This window comes from Manis javanica, chromosome 1 (genome assembly GCF_040802235.1).
Source record: "Manis javanica isolate MJ-LG chromosome 1, MJ_LKY, whole genome shotgun sequence".
In the NCBI taxonomy this organism is placed as follows: domain Eukaryota; kingdom Metazoa; phylum Chordata; class Mammalia; order Pholidota; family Manidae; genus Manis; species Manis javanica.
Genome location: NC_133156.1, coordinates 219948689 through 219962012, shown reverse-complemented (window position 1 = coordinate 219962012; position 13324 = coordinate 219948689). Strand labels below are relative to the sequence as shown.

General features: G+C 36.7%; 1 protein-coding gene across 7 annotated transcripts in view; it reads left to right on the top strand.

Moving 5' to 3' along the window:
- Positions 1-11995, top strand: part of CLIP4 (CAP-Gly domain containing linker protein family member 4) — a 62396-nt gene extending 50401 nt beyond the window's left edge. For all 7 annotated transcript variants that reach the window (XM_037009406.2, XM_073214807.1, XM_073214799.1 and 4 more), the window contains 2 exons: positions 4891-4963; positions 9828-11995. In XM_037009406.2, the coding sequence (XP_036865301.2) occupies positions 4891-4963; positions 9828-10146 (392 nt within the window). In that variant the 3' untranslated portion in view covers positions 10147-11995. The remainder of the gene's footprint in view (positions 1-4890; positions 4964-9827) is intronic.
- Positions 11996-13324: the final 1329 nt, after the last annotated feature.

The window sequence follows — 13324 nt, the reverse complement described above, 5'->3', positions numbered from 1 at the left end:
AGTAGCTACCATAGTTGGGGCCATCGTCTGGCTGGCCTGGTGTAATGGCAGGACCAGCAGGGTTGTGAACCATTGCTGGCTGGGAGAATGGAGCTGCAGGCCGCATAATGCAGTGGGGTGCCTTGGCCCTGCATTGCCAGCCAGGGGCTTGGAGGACCTGAAACTCCTGAAAGTTCCCAAGCTGCTTGGCTGAGTGTACCAGGATGATTTTGTCTACCTGTCCTTTCTCCTGAGAAGCAAACTCTGTGTAATCCTTGCTCCTTTACCACCCCTCTCCCTGTTGGGAAGTGTTTCAAAGTACCCACCTTTGTTTTGTCCTGGAGCGGCCACTTGTGGGTACCTTGTTCTTCAGAAGTGGCTGGAATCTCAGTCTCCAACCCCACTAATCTCCAGAGCACCATGTGATATGGGTTTGTGCTCCTGGAGCAGATCCCCAGGGGTGGGTGTTCGGCAGTCCTGTGCTTCTACTCTCTCCCTGCTCTGTTTCTCTTCCTCCCGCCGGTGAGCTGGGGTGGGGGGAGGACTTGGATCCCTCCAGATCGCAGCTTTGCTACTTTACCCTTTTCTGTGAGGTTTTCCCCTAGTTGTAGGCAGTCTGTCTCAGTCTTCAGGTTGCTTTTTCAAGATTAATTGTATTTGCTATATTTTTGTGTTATATGTGGTTTAGGAAGGAGGTTTCTGCCTCACTTCCCATGTGCCATCTTTTCTCCTCTTACCCTAATCTTTTCTTAAAAGGACACCAGTCATACTGGATTAGGGCCCACCCATATGATCTCATTTTAAATTTAATTACTTAATTAAAGGCTCTCTCTCCAAATACAACCCATTATCAGATACTAAGTTGGGACTTCAATATATAAATTTTGAGGGGGTACAGTTCAGCCCATAACAGATGTTAAATATCTCTACCTATACTTATTTGCCATCTGTATGCCTCCTTTGGTGTCCATTCATATATTTTGGCCATTTTTAAATTGTGTTTGTTTTCTTATTATAGAATTTTAGAGTTCTTTGTATGTTTGGGATACTAGGCCTTTATCAGAATGTATTTTGCAAATATTTTCTCAGTCTGGCTTATCTTTTCATTGTCTTAACAGTGTCAGTCAGAGAGCAGAAGTTTTAAATTTTAATGAAGTCCAAGTTACCAGTTTTTTCTTTCATGGGTTGTGCTTTTGATATTATATCTAAAATGTAATTGCTCAACCCAAGATCACCCTGATTTCTCCTGTGTTATTCTCCTGGAGTTTTATAGTTTTGCATTCTATATTTAAGTCTATAATTCGAGTGAGTTTTTGTGAAAGGTGTTAAGATCTGCGTCTAGATCTACTTTTTTGCATGTGAATGTCTAGTTGTCCCAGCACCATTTGTTGAAAAGTCTATCCTTTCTCCATTGGCCTTGACTTTGCTCTTTGTTAAAGATCAGTTGACTGTACTTGTGTAGGTCTAGTTCTGGGCTCCCTGTTCTCTTCCACTGACCTATTTGCCTCTTTTTCTGCAAATACCACACTGTCTTGGTTACTGTAACTTTATAGTAATTCTTCAGTTGAGTAGTGTCAGTCCTCTGATATTCTCCATCATTATTGTGATGGTTATTCTGGGCCTTTTGCCTTTCCCTATAAACTTTACAATCATTTTTTTGATGTTTACAAAAATTTTGATTTTGACTGGGATGGCATTGAATGTATAGATCAAATTGCGAAGAACTGACATCTTACTAATAATACTCAGTCTGCTATCCATATCCCAAATAATAAAAAATAGTTAGAAACTGAGTTATTTAGTTTCTATTTTACTTCCCCTGCAAATTTTGTATTATCTATGAATGTAGAATACCTCTCCATTTATTTAGATCTTCTTTGATTTCTTTCATCAGAGTTTTATAGCTTTCCTCATGTAGATTTTGTATGTTTTATTAGATCAGTACCTACAGATTTCATTTTTTTGTTGTTAATGTAAATGGTATTGCTTTTATATAATTTTTTTTTACTTTATGTCAGCTTTCTTTTGGTTAAGTTTTTACCTAATATATCTTTTTCTATCCATTGTCTTGTAACCATTTTATGTCTTGACATTTTTGGAATATTTTATAAATTGAACATAGTTCTAAATAGAACATAGTTCGATTTTTACTTCTTAAAAAAAATTTAATGGTTTGACAATTGTTGGCTTTTAACTTGCAAGTTTCACTTATTTACATTTATTGTCATTACTAATATATTTGTATTTATGCTATTTCACTTGTTTTCTGACTTTTCAACTCTTTTATGCTTAAATGTTTTTTTTTATGACTTTATTCTGGTTATATTCCTACCCCTTCTTTTTTTCCCATCTCTCCTCTACTTGTGTAGAAGTTATACTGTATGAATATGCTTCTTAATAATTACTGTAGGCACTTGGACATACATACTTAGCAAAGTCTAAAGTTAATCATATTTACTCTTTCCCAAATAATAAAAGATACTTAGAAACTGAGTTATTTAGTTTCTATTTTACTTCCCCAACAAATTTTGTATTATTAATGGTTTTTATATACAATCAAGACTTATTTAATTTGCTCGCACATTTACCAATATCTTTAGTCATTAATCCTCAGAACTTCCATTTGGGAATCACAAAGACAGATAGGTCAGTGGAAAGAGAATAAAGAGCCCAGAAATAGGCCCACACAAGTACAGTCAACTGATCTTTAACAAAGAGCAAAGTCAAGGCCAATGGAGAAAGGATAGTCTTTTCAACAAATGGTGCTGAGACAACTAGACATTCACATACAAAAATGAAGATCTAGACACAGACCTTACACCTTTCACAAAAATTAACTCAGTGAATCATAGATCTAAATGTAAAATGTAAATGATCAAATCTAAATTAAACATTAATTCTCAGAGCTTCCACTCATGTATATTCTTTAAAATTTCTTTTAGAAAGGGTCTGTTGGTAGCAAACTGTCTCAGTTTTTGTCTGTCTTTTCTAATGATAGGTTTACTGGGTGAGACTAAAATTTGGTGAAAATTTTAGTTTGAAAGATATTTTCTCCCTGCACATTGACAATAGAATTTTACCATTTTTTGTCTGTTGTTTTTTTGAGAAGTCTGCTATTAGTCTAACTAATATTGTTATAGGTGATTTATATTTTCTTTTTGACTGTGTTTAAAGATCTCCTCTATTTCCTTTGTGTTGTACAATTTCACTATGATGTGTCTAGGTGGAGATTTCTTTTTGTTTATCCAGTTTGGCATCATGAATTTCCCTAGATCTGTGAACTAGTATCTTTGATCAATTCTGTAAAATTCTTGTCCATATACTTAAGATATTTACTCTTTAATTCTTTTTATCTTCTTCTGAACCTGATGAGTGGTACAGTTGACTTTCTCACTTTCCATATGTCTTTCATATTTTTCACAACTTTTGTCTCTGGGCTACATTTCTAGACAAGTTCAAATCTGTCTTTCTGTTCCCTGATTCTTTCTTCAGCTGTGTTTATTCTACTGCTTAAGCTAGTCACAGTTTTTTAATTATAAAATTTTCATTTCATTTTGGAAACTGCTTTGGTTATTACTTAATGTTGCTTATTTTTTTCCCCATATTTTCACATTTTTATTTTATGTCTTTAAACATTTTCATGTTGTTTTGTTTTATAGTAAATAATTTAATATCTGAAGTCTTAGTCTGTCATCTGTTTCTGTTGAGCCTAACTTACAGTGCTTTCTTTCCTTGTGAGTTTTGTAAATTAATATTATGAAATCCTTATTTTACTTGGAATTTACTGTATGAGAATTCTTGAAGCTTGTGTTGATGCCTCCAGAGAAGATTATATTAATATCTGCTGGTTGTTTGGAAACACTGCTAACCTGGGACTACTTTCATTTATTTACATTCTCTGCAATGTTTTTTATGTTTCACTAATAAAATATTTTGGCTTATGATCATAAATTTTGAAAGGAGAAAATTTTGTCTTCTTTGAGCATTAAGGTTGACACGAGCCACTTTTCTTCCCTTGTCTTTGTCTGAGTGACATTTCATTTGGTTTCTTTTTTAACCTTCAGCTATGGTATGCTGTTTAGATCCTCACTATAACCAGGAGTCTTTGTTCAGATCCCCATCTTTCCAGGCCCCAGGCTTTCTGTCCTTCCCTGTCTCCCCTGTGGCCAGTACGACAGAAGCCTGAGTTCTCTAGAATTCAGGGCTAGACCCGTGGTGCACCATGGTAGATTGCTTTGGTTCTTGGTTACCTCTCCTGGATTCTCTTTTTGGTTTTTGGTCTTTTTGAAATTGTACCTTTTGCATCAGTGCAACGAATTTTTTTTTAATTAGAGCTGCTTTAAATTATACTCGCTTCAATCAAGAGATTCATTTAGCACATCTGGTCTGTCATAACTGTCAGAACCAGAAATCCCATTCTTTTCTTTTCTAAAAACATATTTTCAAAAATTTACCTTTTGTGAAGTCTTTTTTAAAAATAATTTTCTCATTTGGGGACCTCCACAATCATAAGCTCTGAAATTATTGTTCTGTATTTATAAATGGGTTATGTTCAGTTATAGTGTTTTTAAAAACCACTTTTATCTTTTTTTGTATGATTTATCAAGATTATAATATTTGAGAGTAAGCAAATCCAGCTTTATCAATGTGTAATTTAGTTTTGATGTCATAATCTTAACATATCCATATATGTGCAATAATATGCAAAAAGTAATATAACAATTTGTCACTACAAATCATTGTTTGTAATAATAATTACTATATTCTGTATATGCTTTTTTTGTTTTCTATTTTCAAAGAAATATTTGATATAATACAACATCTGTAGAAGACATGATAAAAGATAACTTTTAATAAGGATTGCAAATTTGTTTTTTATTTTCCCTCTTCTTACCTGAATTTCATATTTAGGTTTTAGGAGAAGTTTCAGTACCACTTCGGCTTCTTCCCAAAAAGAAATTAACAGAAGAAATGCTTTTGCAAAGTGAGTATTAAGAAGATTTAGAAAAACACCTTTCAAGATGAGCATGACAGGATTCTGTGAAGGAAGAAAAATGGAATTTTGTATCTTGGTAGAATTTTACATTGCTTGGTAGAATTTTAACACTTAGGAGAAAAGGTGTGAGGAGTATGTTGGGAAGAAACCTTCCTCCCTTTTAAGCAAGCTGTATTAAAAATGTCACCAGTAACTAAAAGTAGTATACTTCATATATTCAGAGAGGTTTAGTATGTTAATCAAAGTTGGAGGGGTTTACATTTGGTGTTATCATTGCATAGGGTGGATTGATTTTAAACTCTGTTTACTTAATTAGTCAGAGATTTGATTTAATATTTTTGGTAATTGTGAAAGAAATGTCAGGCCTATTTGCATAAAGTGATCTTACAGTTATTTAAAAAAAGACTTCTACTTCCTGTTGTTGAATATGCTGCTTAAAATGCTTTTTTGTTTGTTTTTTTTTGTAGAGAAGATACTCTTCTCTCTTTTTCATTTATATTTATTTACCCCAGACCCACTTTACAACCCCTAAAACTTTTCTGAAACTTTTAGAAACTTTTTGACTTTTAGAGGAAGATGAGGCTCTTGACTGACTGGATTTAGGAATTCTTTTTTAATTTTAAATCCTCCCGGTAACCTATGACCAAGGCCCTGGGGTGCGGAAGGCTGGCTGAGTAGGGAAGCACACATCCTTGCTTTCAGTAGTGGGGCCCTAGCAGGCACTACAACTTGAGGATGAGCTGAGCAACAGGCAGTAAGTGTATCATTCATGCAGCATGAAGTGATCCAGAGGCTTCACAAAGTATCTGACATTTCACTTGAGGTCCCAACTTGTCCTAAGGTGCTGTTAGGGACTGTTTAGTGGGTTTTGTTTTTTGTATATTTTCTTCCTTAAAGTTGTCAGCAATTTTGAGAGTCTTGAAATTGGTCTCCTCACTTGAGTAGCTGAACGAGTTTAAGGGCAGAGCTTTATGCTGTGGTTTATTGGAGCTGTTGAAGAGTTCTTAGGCAGAATAGAAAACATTACCGAGAAGAGACAACCAGGATATAAAGGATTCTGAAGGAGGAGGTGTGTCAAAAACCAATGTTAAGATGTGGGTGAGTGGAAGAACGTGATTCAGAGAAACAAGGGTGGGAGCAAAAATTTGAACCGTGCAAACTGTACAGCATGTATGATTACACACAAGATAGCCTGTTGCCATGAGAAGAAAGTATCAGTACTTCTGTTTGTTTCCTATACAAATGAAAAGAAATGAAGATTTATTGATACTTCTACAGATTGGGACTTGTGCCTGTTTAGAAAAAGAAAAATAATTGAGGATATGTAATCAATTCAAAAAATTTACTTATTTTTACTTACATAGTGTGTGACCAAAGTATTTGGTGACCACTGTTTTAAGGAACAAAAGAAAGACTTCAGGTCTTGGCAGGTACTAGGAAGTCTGTCCCTGATCTTTAGGGTAAGAGAGACTTTAGAGTGGTCAGGGGACCTTCTGCTGAAGGGGCAGAGGTGGGGGGGGTGTTGTGCTGCTGTTAATCTGGTCCCATGATGTAGTTTTAAGAATGTGGGTTGGGAAAATGAATTATGGAGATTTCCTAAGCACAGTACCATTTTCTTGTCCATTCATATGGAAATAAATTATACTTTCAGAAGAAGGATGGAAAACTTACAAAATATGCAAATTCCTGGGTAAGAACTGGGGACAAGGGACATGTTGGCCCCAATGGGCATGGAAGAGAACTGAGGGCAAGGGAAGTAGCGACTTGGGGCCTTTCCGTGAAGGGACAGGGTTTGCTTTTCCAGATGGCAGTGATGAAAGCATGTCATTCAGAGGAAAAACTGCTGGAAAGGGATTGGAAGCAGTTCTTGTACTGTTGGAATCCTGTGAGTATCCGATGCCCAGAATGGGGGCAGCAGGAGAGGGAGCAGCAGACCTTAGTGCAGCATCCCAGTGCCCTGGAGGCTCAAGGCGCCCTCCCTCAGCTCAGAAACGCCCAACCGTTGATCACCCGACTTCCACAGTCGGCTCCTGTCTCCCTACTGACTTCTGTCTCATGCAAATATCCTCACAAGTGACTAACAGTTCTCAAAACCCTCTGTGCTGTTAAAAGACAAAGCAATACATACTGTTGCTGACATGACTATGCCTGCTTCCCTTTACTATCTCCTTATCTGTCAAGTGAGCTCAGGTGTCACTTCCTCACTGGAGTATCTTCCCTGAGACCTTAAGAGCAGGCGGAGTCCTTCCTCTTTTGTGCCCCTTCCCTGCTGGGCCATCTTTCCTCCAGTATCTGTAACATGTACCTGATCACACGTCCACCCTGGGACCTGGTCCCAGGCTTGCCATTTCAGAGATGGTCAGTTAATGTTTTTGAATGAGTACACAGAGCTCTCAAATCTAGTATAATTCTAAATTTCTTATTTCCTTGGGCTTTTAGAGCTTTGCCAAATCATTCTTAATACAATGTTGTCTTTACCCAAACCACTGATTTTTGGTTTAGCTTTTGAATTCATTTATTACTTGTTCTTCCTTTAAAAACTTTTTGATTGTGTAAGTTCATTGTACAAAATTTGAAAAATTATGAAAAATTAAATTCAGATAAAAGGTTACCTGTAATTTTATTACCTAAGTGAGATATCACCGGTAGCATTTTGGCATATACTTTTCCAGTATTTTCCTAAAGCGTGTATTTGAATTTTTAAGTAAAGTTGGACAAATCATACTCTTTATACCCTTTGAAAGCCTTTCCTCTGGAAATATCCTAGACTCTTTAATAGTTTCCCATAGTGTGATTTTTGCAGTGTTGTTAAAGTCTGTGTTGTGATATGGGAACATTTTCATGGCATAATAAATAAAAAAAAAAATCATGGCTTAACTATTGGTAGGTGCCAGACTTTTACAACATGTATCTATCCGTCCCTCCCCACCTCTGAGTGTGTGTGGGTATGGGTGTGATGAGCTTATTTTCTTCCAGTTCTTTCTTTTTTTCAATTTATGCATTTGACCCTTTAGTATATTTGAATTTATTTTAACACATAATGTGTGGTAAGAATAATATTCTTTTTCCACTGATTTGAAGTTTTACTTTGTCACATAAGAAATAATGATGTGTATTTTTCTAAGATATCTTTCCTGTGTCAAAAGTACATTCTTGAGCCAGGGCCACACAGTTTTAATTATCGTGACTATAATTTAACATAATGACAATATAAATATTACTGTATTCTCTCTCTGTCTTTTCTTAATTACTAATACCCATTATGGTTGTAAGGCCTGGCCTTTGTGCATGGACAGCCTTGGATTTGAGCCCCATCTCTCCTCTTTACCATCTCTCTGACATTAGGCAAATAGCTTAATTATTTTGAGCCTCGAATTCCTCTTCCGTTAGGAGATAACGCCTACTTTACTGGTTCAAGTGAGGTTGGATGAGAATAATGTATGTGAAGTGCTTGGCACATAGTGAGTGCTCAGGAAACAATAGATATTGTCATTATTTATGTGAAATTTAGAGTTATTTTGTGACTCTATAAATAGTGCCCCTTTGGGGGTGAGTGTTTGGGGGAAAACTGACACATCTGTTTCTATCCAGGGACAAAGCTCTTAATTTTTCCCTTGTATGTTCGTTAGTGAATATTTATACTTTTCTTGCAGGTATTATGTGTTCTTTGTAAACTTTATCTTTGTGCATGTGACATGGTAAATAATATGCTTTTCCATTATGTCTTCTAACCAGAATTCTATCACTTAGTGGGAAATTGGCTTAGGACAAGTCTTTGGGCCTGTTTTCCTCCCCATAAAATTAGAGCGCTCTTCCTTTCTTAAAGGGTTGCTAATGGGAGGAAATGAAGACATTGTGTGTGACAGTGTATTAGAAAATAAAGAAAGTAAAATAAAATAGGAAGCAGAACCCAGATTCTGTTCTGCAGTCAGACGCCGTGCAGTCCTGCCAACAGGTTCTGCTTTGGGGGTGGGGAGAAAGGTTCTTCTGGAGGAGGGGTCGCGTGGCTGGAGTGCAGGAGGCCTCGCTGGTGGTGCTTTCTGGATAACCACCCGGGGACGTCCCAGGTCGTAGAGCAACCAGATCCTGGTAAAGTTTCTGTGTGAGTGAGTGTTCAGGGTCGGCTGCCTCCTGGGGATAGTGGTGGAAGCTCGAGGGCGTGTCGGCTTGAGTCCCTGGACAGGTCCCAGGGAGCCCTGTAGTTGGTGTCAGGTTGGGTTGGTGGTGGTACTGGGAGGCAGTACATTGTATGTCATATTTTGCTCAGAGAGAAGGACAGGAATCCTGCTCCGGGCAACTGAGAGCCTCCGTATTGGTAGTAGCAGGGAGGGTGGTAAGCCCTTAAGTGTAAGTGAGGTCCGTTCATAGAAGATATGTATGTACATTTATTTTCTGAGTGGCAGATGAACAATTTAAAAATTGTCTTCATGTAGAGAAATATTCAACAAGTGAGCAAAAGGTAATTTTGTTTTACCATGGGCAGAATGCTAGGTTCTTTTCATTTTGCTTTATGTGATAATGTTGATAGCAGTTCAATAAGAGTATATTTTCTAATTGCTATTTTACTGAAAACACATATGTACATATACATATGTATAGCATATATATATATACATGCTAATGAAATGTTAAATCCAGATTAGGGTAGTAGTAATACAGCCAAAAGAAAAACTTTTTGAATGTTAAACAGAAGTATATTATAATAATTGCTGTTTAGAATTTTAAAAATAGGGTTATGAAAAAGTATTTTCTTTTGTGCGTCAGTTGTGAATCTGGCAGTGGAATATGATAAATTGCATCACGTGGCTTTCGTACTTAGAGATGTTCTTCCTTTCCGCCCCTGCCTCACCAGATCGAAAACTACTCTGCGCCGGAGCTGGAGCAGCACCGGCCCGGGCGGCCTCGAGGCGAGTGTGAGGCTGCACGAGGGCTCCCAGGTCCTCCTCACCAGCTCCAGCGAGATGGGCACTGTTAGGTACGTGGGCCCCACTGACTTCGCTCCAGGGATCTGGCTCGGACTTGAGCTTCGAACGGCCAAGGGGAGGAATGATGGAGCGGTGGGTGACAGACGCTATTTCACCTGTAAGCCCAGCCATGGAGTCTTGGTCAGGCCGAGCAGAGTCACCTACCGGGGAATAAACGGGTCACAGCTTGTGGGGGAGAATTGTTGAATTACACTTCATATATAAATATATATATATATGTGGTGTAAAATAAAAGAGTCCATGGCAAATGGTTTACTCTATTTAGCCATTATTTAAAATTTGAAACTATAGCTATCTTTGTAAAAACTAATTCAGAGACTCCTTTGAAAAGATAGAAATATGAGCTGTGGGTTTCATGGCTCTCTTAGAGTAATTTCAAAATAAGCATTCTGACCCAAGAAAATTCTGAGACTTAGGAAATAATGTGCCATTAGGTGACCAGCTGACGTTGCTTACTCTGTTTAATTTTGCACACATATAATGTTGGATGCTTTATATGCCACATTCGTGAAGTTTTTCACTCATTTTGGTTAACACATGACATTCACGTGACCTTTTTTGGTCAAGTATTTTTGGCGTTTTAATTTATTTCTGTGCTAACAAGTCAATAAGAGAATGAATAGTATCCATATGTCTAGTGTATTTTTCAGTAGAATACTTTGCCCTTTGAGGAACGCTCCATCTAAGACACAGTAAAACTTTGGAGCTGGTTGGGCCTTTGAGGCTCTGGAGCTCAGCCTCAAATCACCGTTGCCAAATCCAGAAATGGAGGTGTGAGGCAGTGCTCTGTTACCCCGGGTGCTAACTAGCTAGCTGGTTAGCAGAGCTATGAAGAAAACAGGGGTCTCAACCTGTGGCCCATGCTCTTTCCCCTACACAAAAGGTGTAATCTCATACTGTTCTTCTGTGGTGGTGACTGAACCACAGAAACCCTTCATTTGATTTGTGAATTCAAGTTAGAATTTTTTTGCATACTTTATTGAATTCCTTACTGGACAATTCTATAAAACATACACACATGAAGCACTTTTAAAACATGATGCACTTTCATCTTTGCAGAGAATTTGTCATCATTTCCTCCTGGGATATGAAAAACATTAAAAAAAAAGTATTTATGAGAAGAGAGCAAATTAAGATGTGTTAGGAAGAATGTAGTATCTATTCATTTAAATGTCTATGATTTCAGTTTTTGTTTGTAAGTTGGCAGTGTGCTTGCTGTCATTGCTATTTTCATATTTTCAATTGTTGCAAAATGCAGCCTGTGGTCAAGCTACAGAACTGTATCATGTTTGCATTTTCCTTTTCAAGCACGTGTTAGCAAACTAAGCTTCACAATAGAGTGATGTAATAATGCAAAACATTTGTATGGTGGATATGTATTGAAGTTTATGTCCTATATATGTAAAGATTTATTTTTTATTGTAGATATTTAGACTTTAGACTACCATAGAAATATTGGAACAGTTTGCTTTATAAGATTAAAAGTATCATTCTGAATCGAGCTCACTTTGTGCTTGGAAACATGTTGAAGTATTTTGCAATATACTATTTGAAATCTAAGTTTTTTTGCTTTGTTGCCTTTTTAAAAAAGTATGGTATTCCAAATATGACTAGAGCTATTTTCCTGAAATGCAAAATAAAGCTGCTTTATAATCTAGTAATATTTTTATTGATTGAAGAAAACAACTGTATTGTGATTCAAAAGTACATTTATTTTATTATAGAGCTTATTTCTTATTTCTTAAAAATTCTATTTATACCTTAATGTGAAATCCATGACTACACTGAACTTGGATGTCCATAATTTTTCCTGTTAAATATGAAACACTTTAAGTTAGACACAGTAATGCTAACACTGAATTCATTTTGAGGTTAGAGAATCAATTGTTCTCATATTTAGTATTATTAAATCCATATAATGTGTATGTTTGCATATAGTATACATACAAATTGGGTGTTTTCATTGTGTTTTGCTTATTAAATGTCATTCAAAGTTCACTTTTAAATGAGCATTAATAAAGAGGGATGCTGTTTAGATTCTGGAATGCCATCTTGTCCTTTACCCCACCTGCCACTCTGCTTTTCCCAGTACCTCAGAGTACAGATGCTGTATACCTTTTCTTTGGTGTGGTAACAACTTGGACCTGTCCTATCTCTATAAAGAGTCTTAAAAAGTATCATGCTTTCTACTGAACAAGTAATGTTTGCATTCACCCTCTATTACATTGTTCTGGTGGACATTTAGAGAGCCATTTATGAAAAGAATGTGTTTCTATAGTTCCCTTAAATTGTTTAACTTTCTTTATACCAGTGGGATTTCATTTGTTTACGGAAAGACAGAATATTTTAAATTTAGACTTAAAAATATAAATAATTACCTACTCAAAAGCTTTGCTTTTATATTTTAGGGTAATTTGGTAGCAATATTTTTAAGTCCTTAGAAATGTTCAGATACAGACATTTGGTGCACCTGAAGTCTGAGACTTTGAGACAACTTGGTACAAATCCTTGTGCGCTGCTGTCCTCTTCATGTTTTATTTTTCTTCTTAGAATTCACCACCCTTGGTCATGTTAAACATTTGGCTTATTATTTTTCTCTTCCCTCACTAGATGGAGGGATGGACTTTTGTTGTTTTGTCCATTTTACCCCTAACATCTGGAATAACACTTGGCACCTAGTAGATGTTCAGTAATTGCTTGTTGAATGCACAGAGGCACTGAAGGATATTGGTTGTTCAAAGTAGATACTATCTAGCTAGCTTTGGACAGGTAGCCCTGAGAGAGCAGGCACAGGATGGCTAAATTTTGCTAGGTAAAGGAGGAAAGAGGAGAAGATAAGTTAGAGTCATGGTCCAGAATGGTGACATGTAGGAGATAGAAGGCTGTTGAGTGATAGAGAATGGGGTGGGAAAGAATCAACTGGGTCACCTAAGGCAGCTGCCTGTGGGGAGGCTAAGGAAAAGCTTTTCCTAAGGGAAAGCTCCCTGTGGCTGGCTTTACATTTCTATTTTGATATGATGATACTTTGAGAACATAGTAAGTAGTGTATGTGGTTTAATATAGAATTAGCTGGATATTTCTCAAGCGTGTACAACATTGGTTTCTGTGCCAAGCATTTTCATTTCAGAATTTTATTTTGGACCTCCCTATTCAGAGTATCTGATAATGTTATTTAAGCCACATTGACCTAATGCCTAGAGACATAATGTATTAGGAATCATTCTTAAGAAACAGCTATAGTCATTTTAAGTACTCGGTGGACACTGTTTGTCTAAATGATTGACTCAGAGACTCACTATATGTATCCCACATTGCAAGCCAGTAGGATAGTTTATTTTTTATTTTTCTCTATGCCCTTTACTTT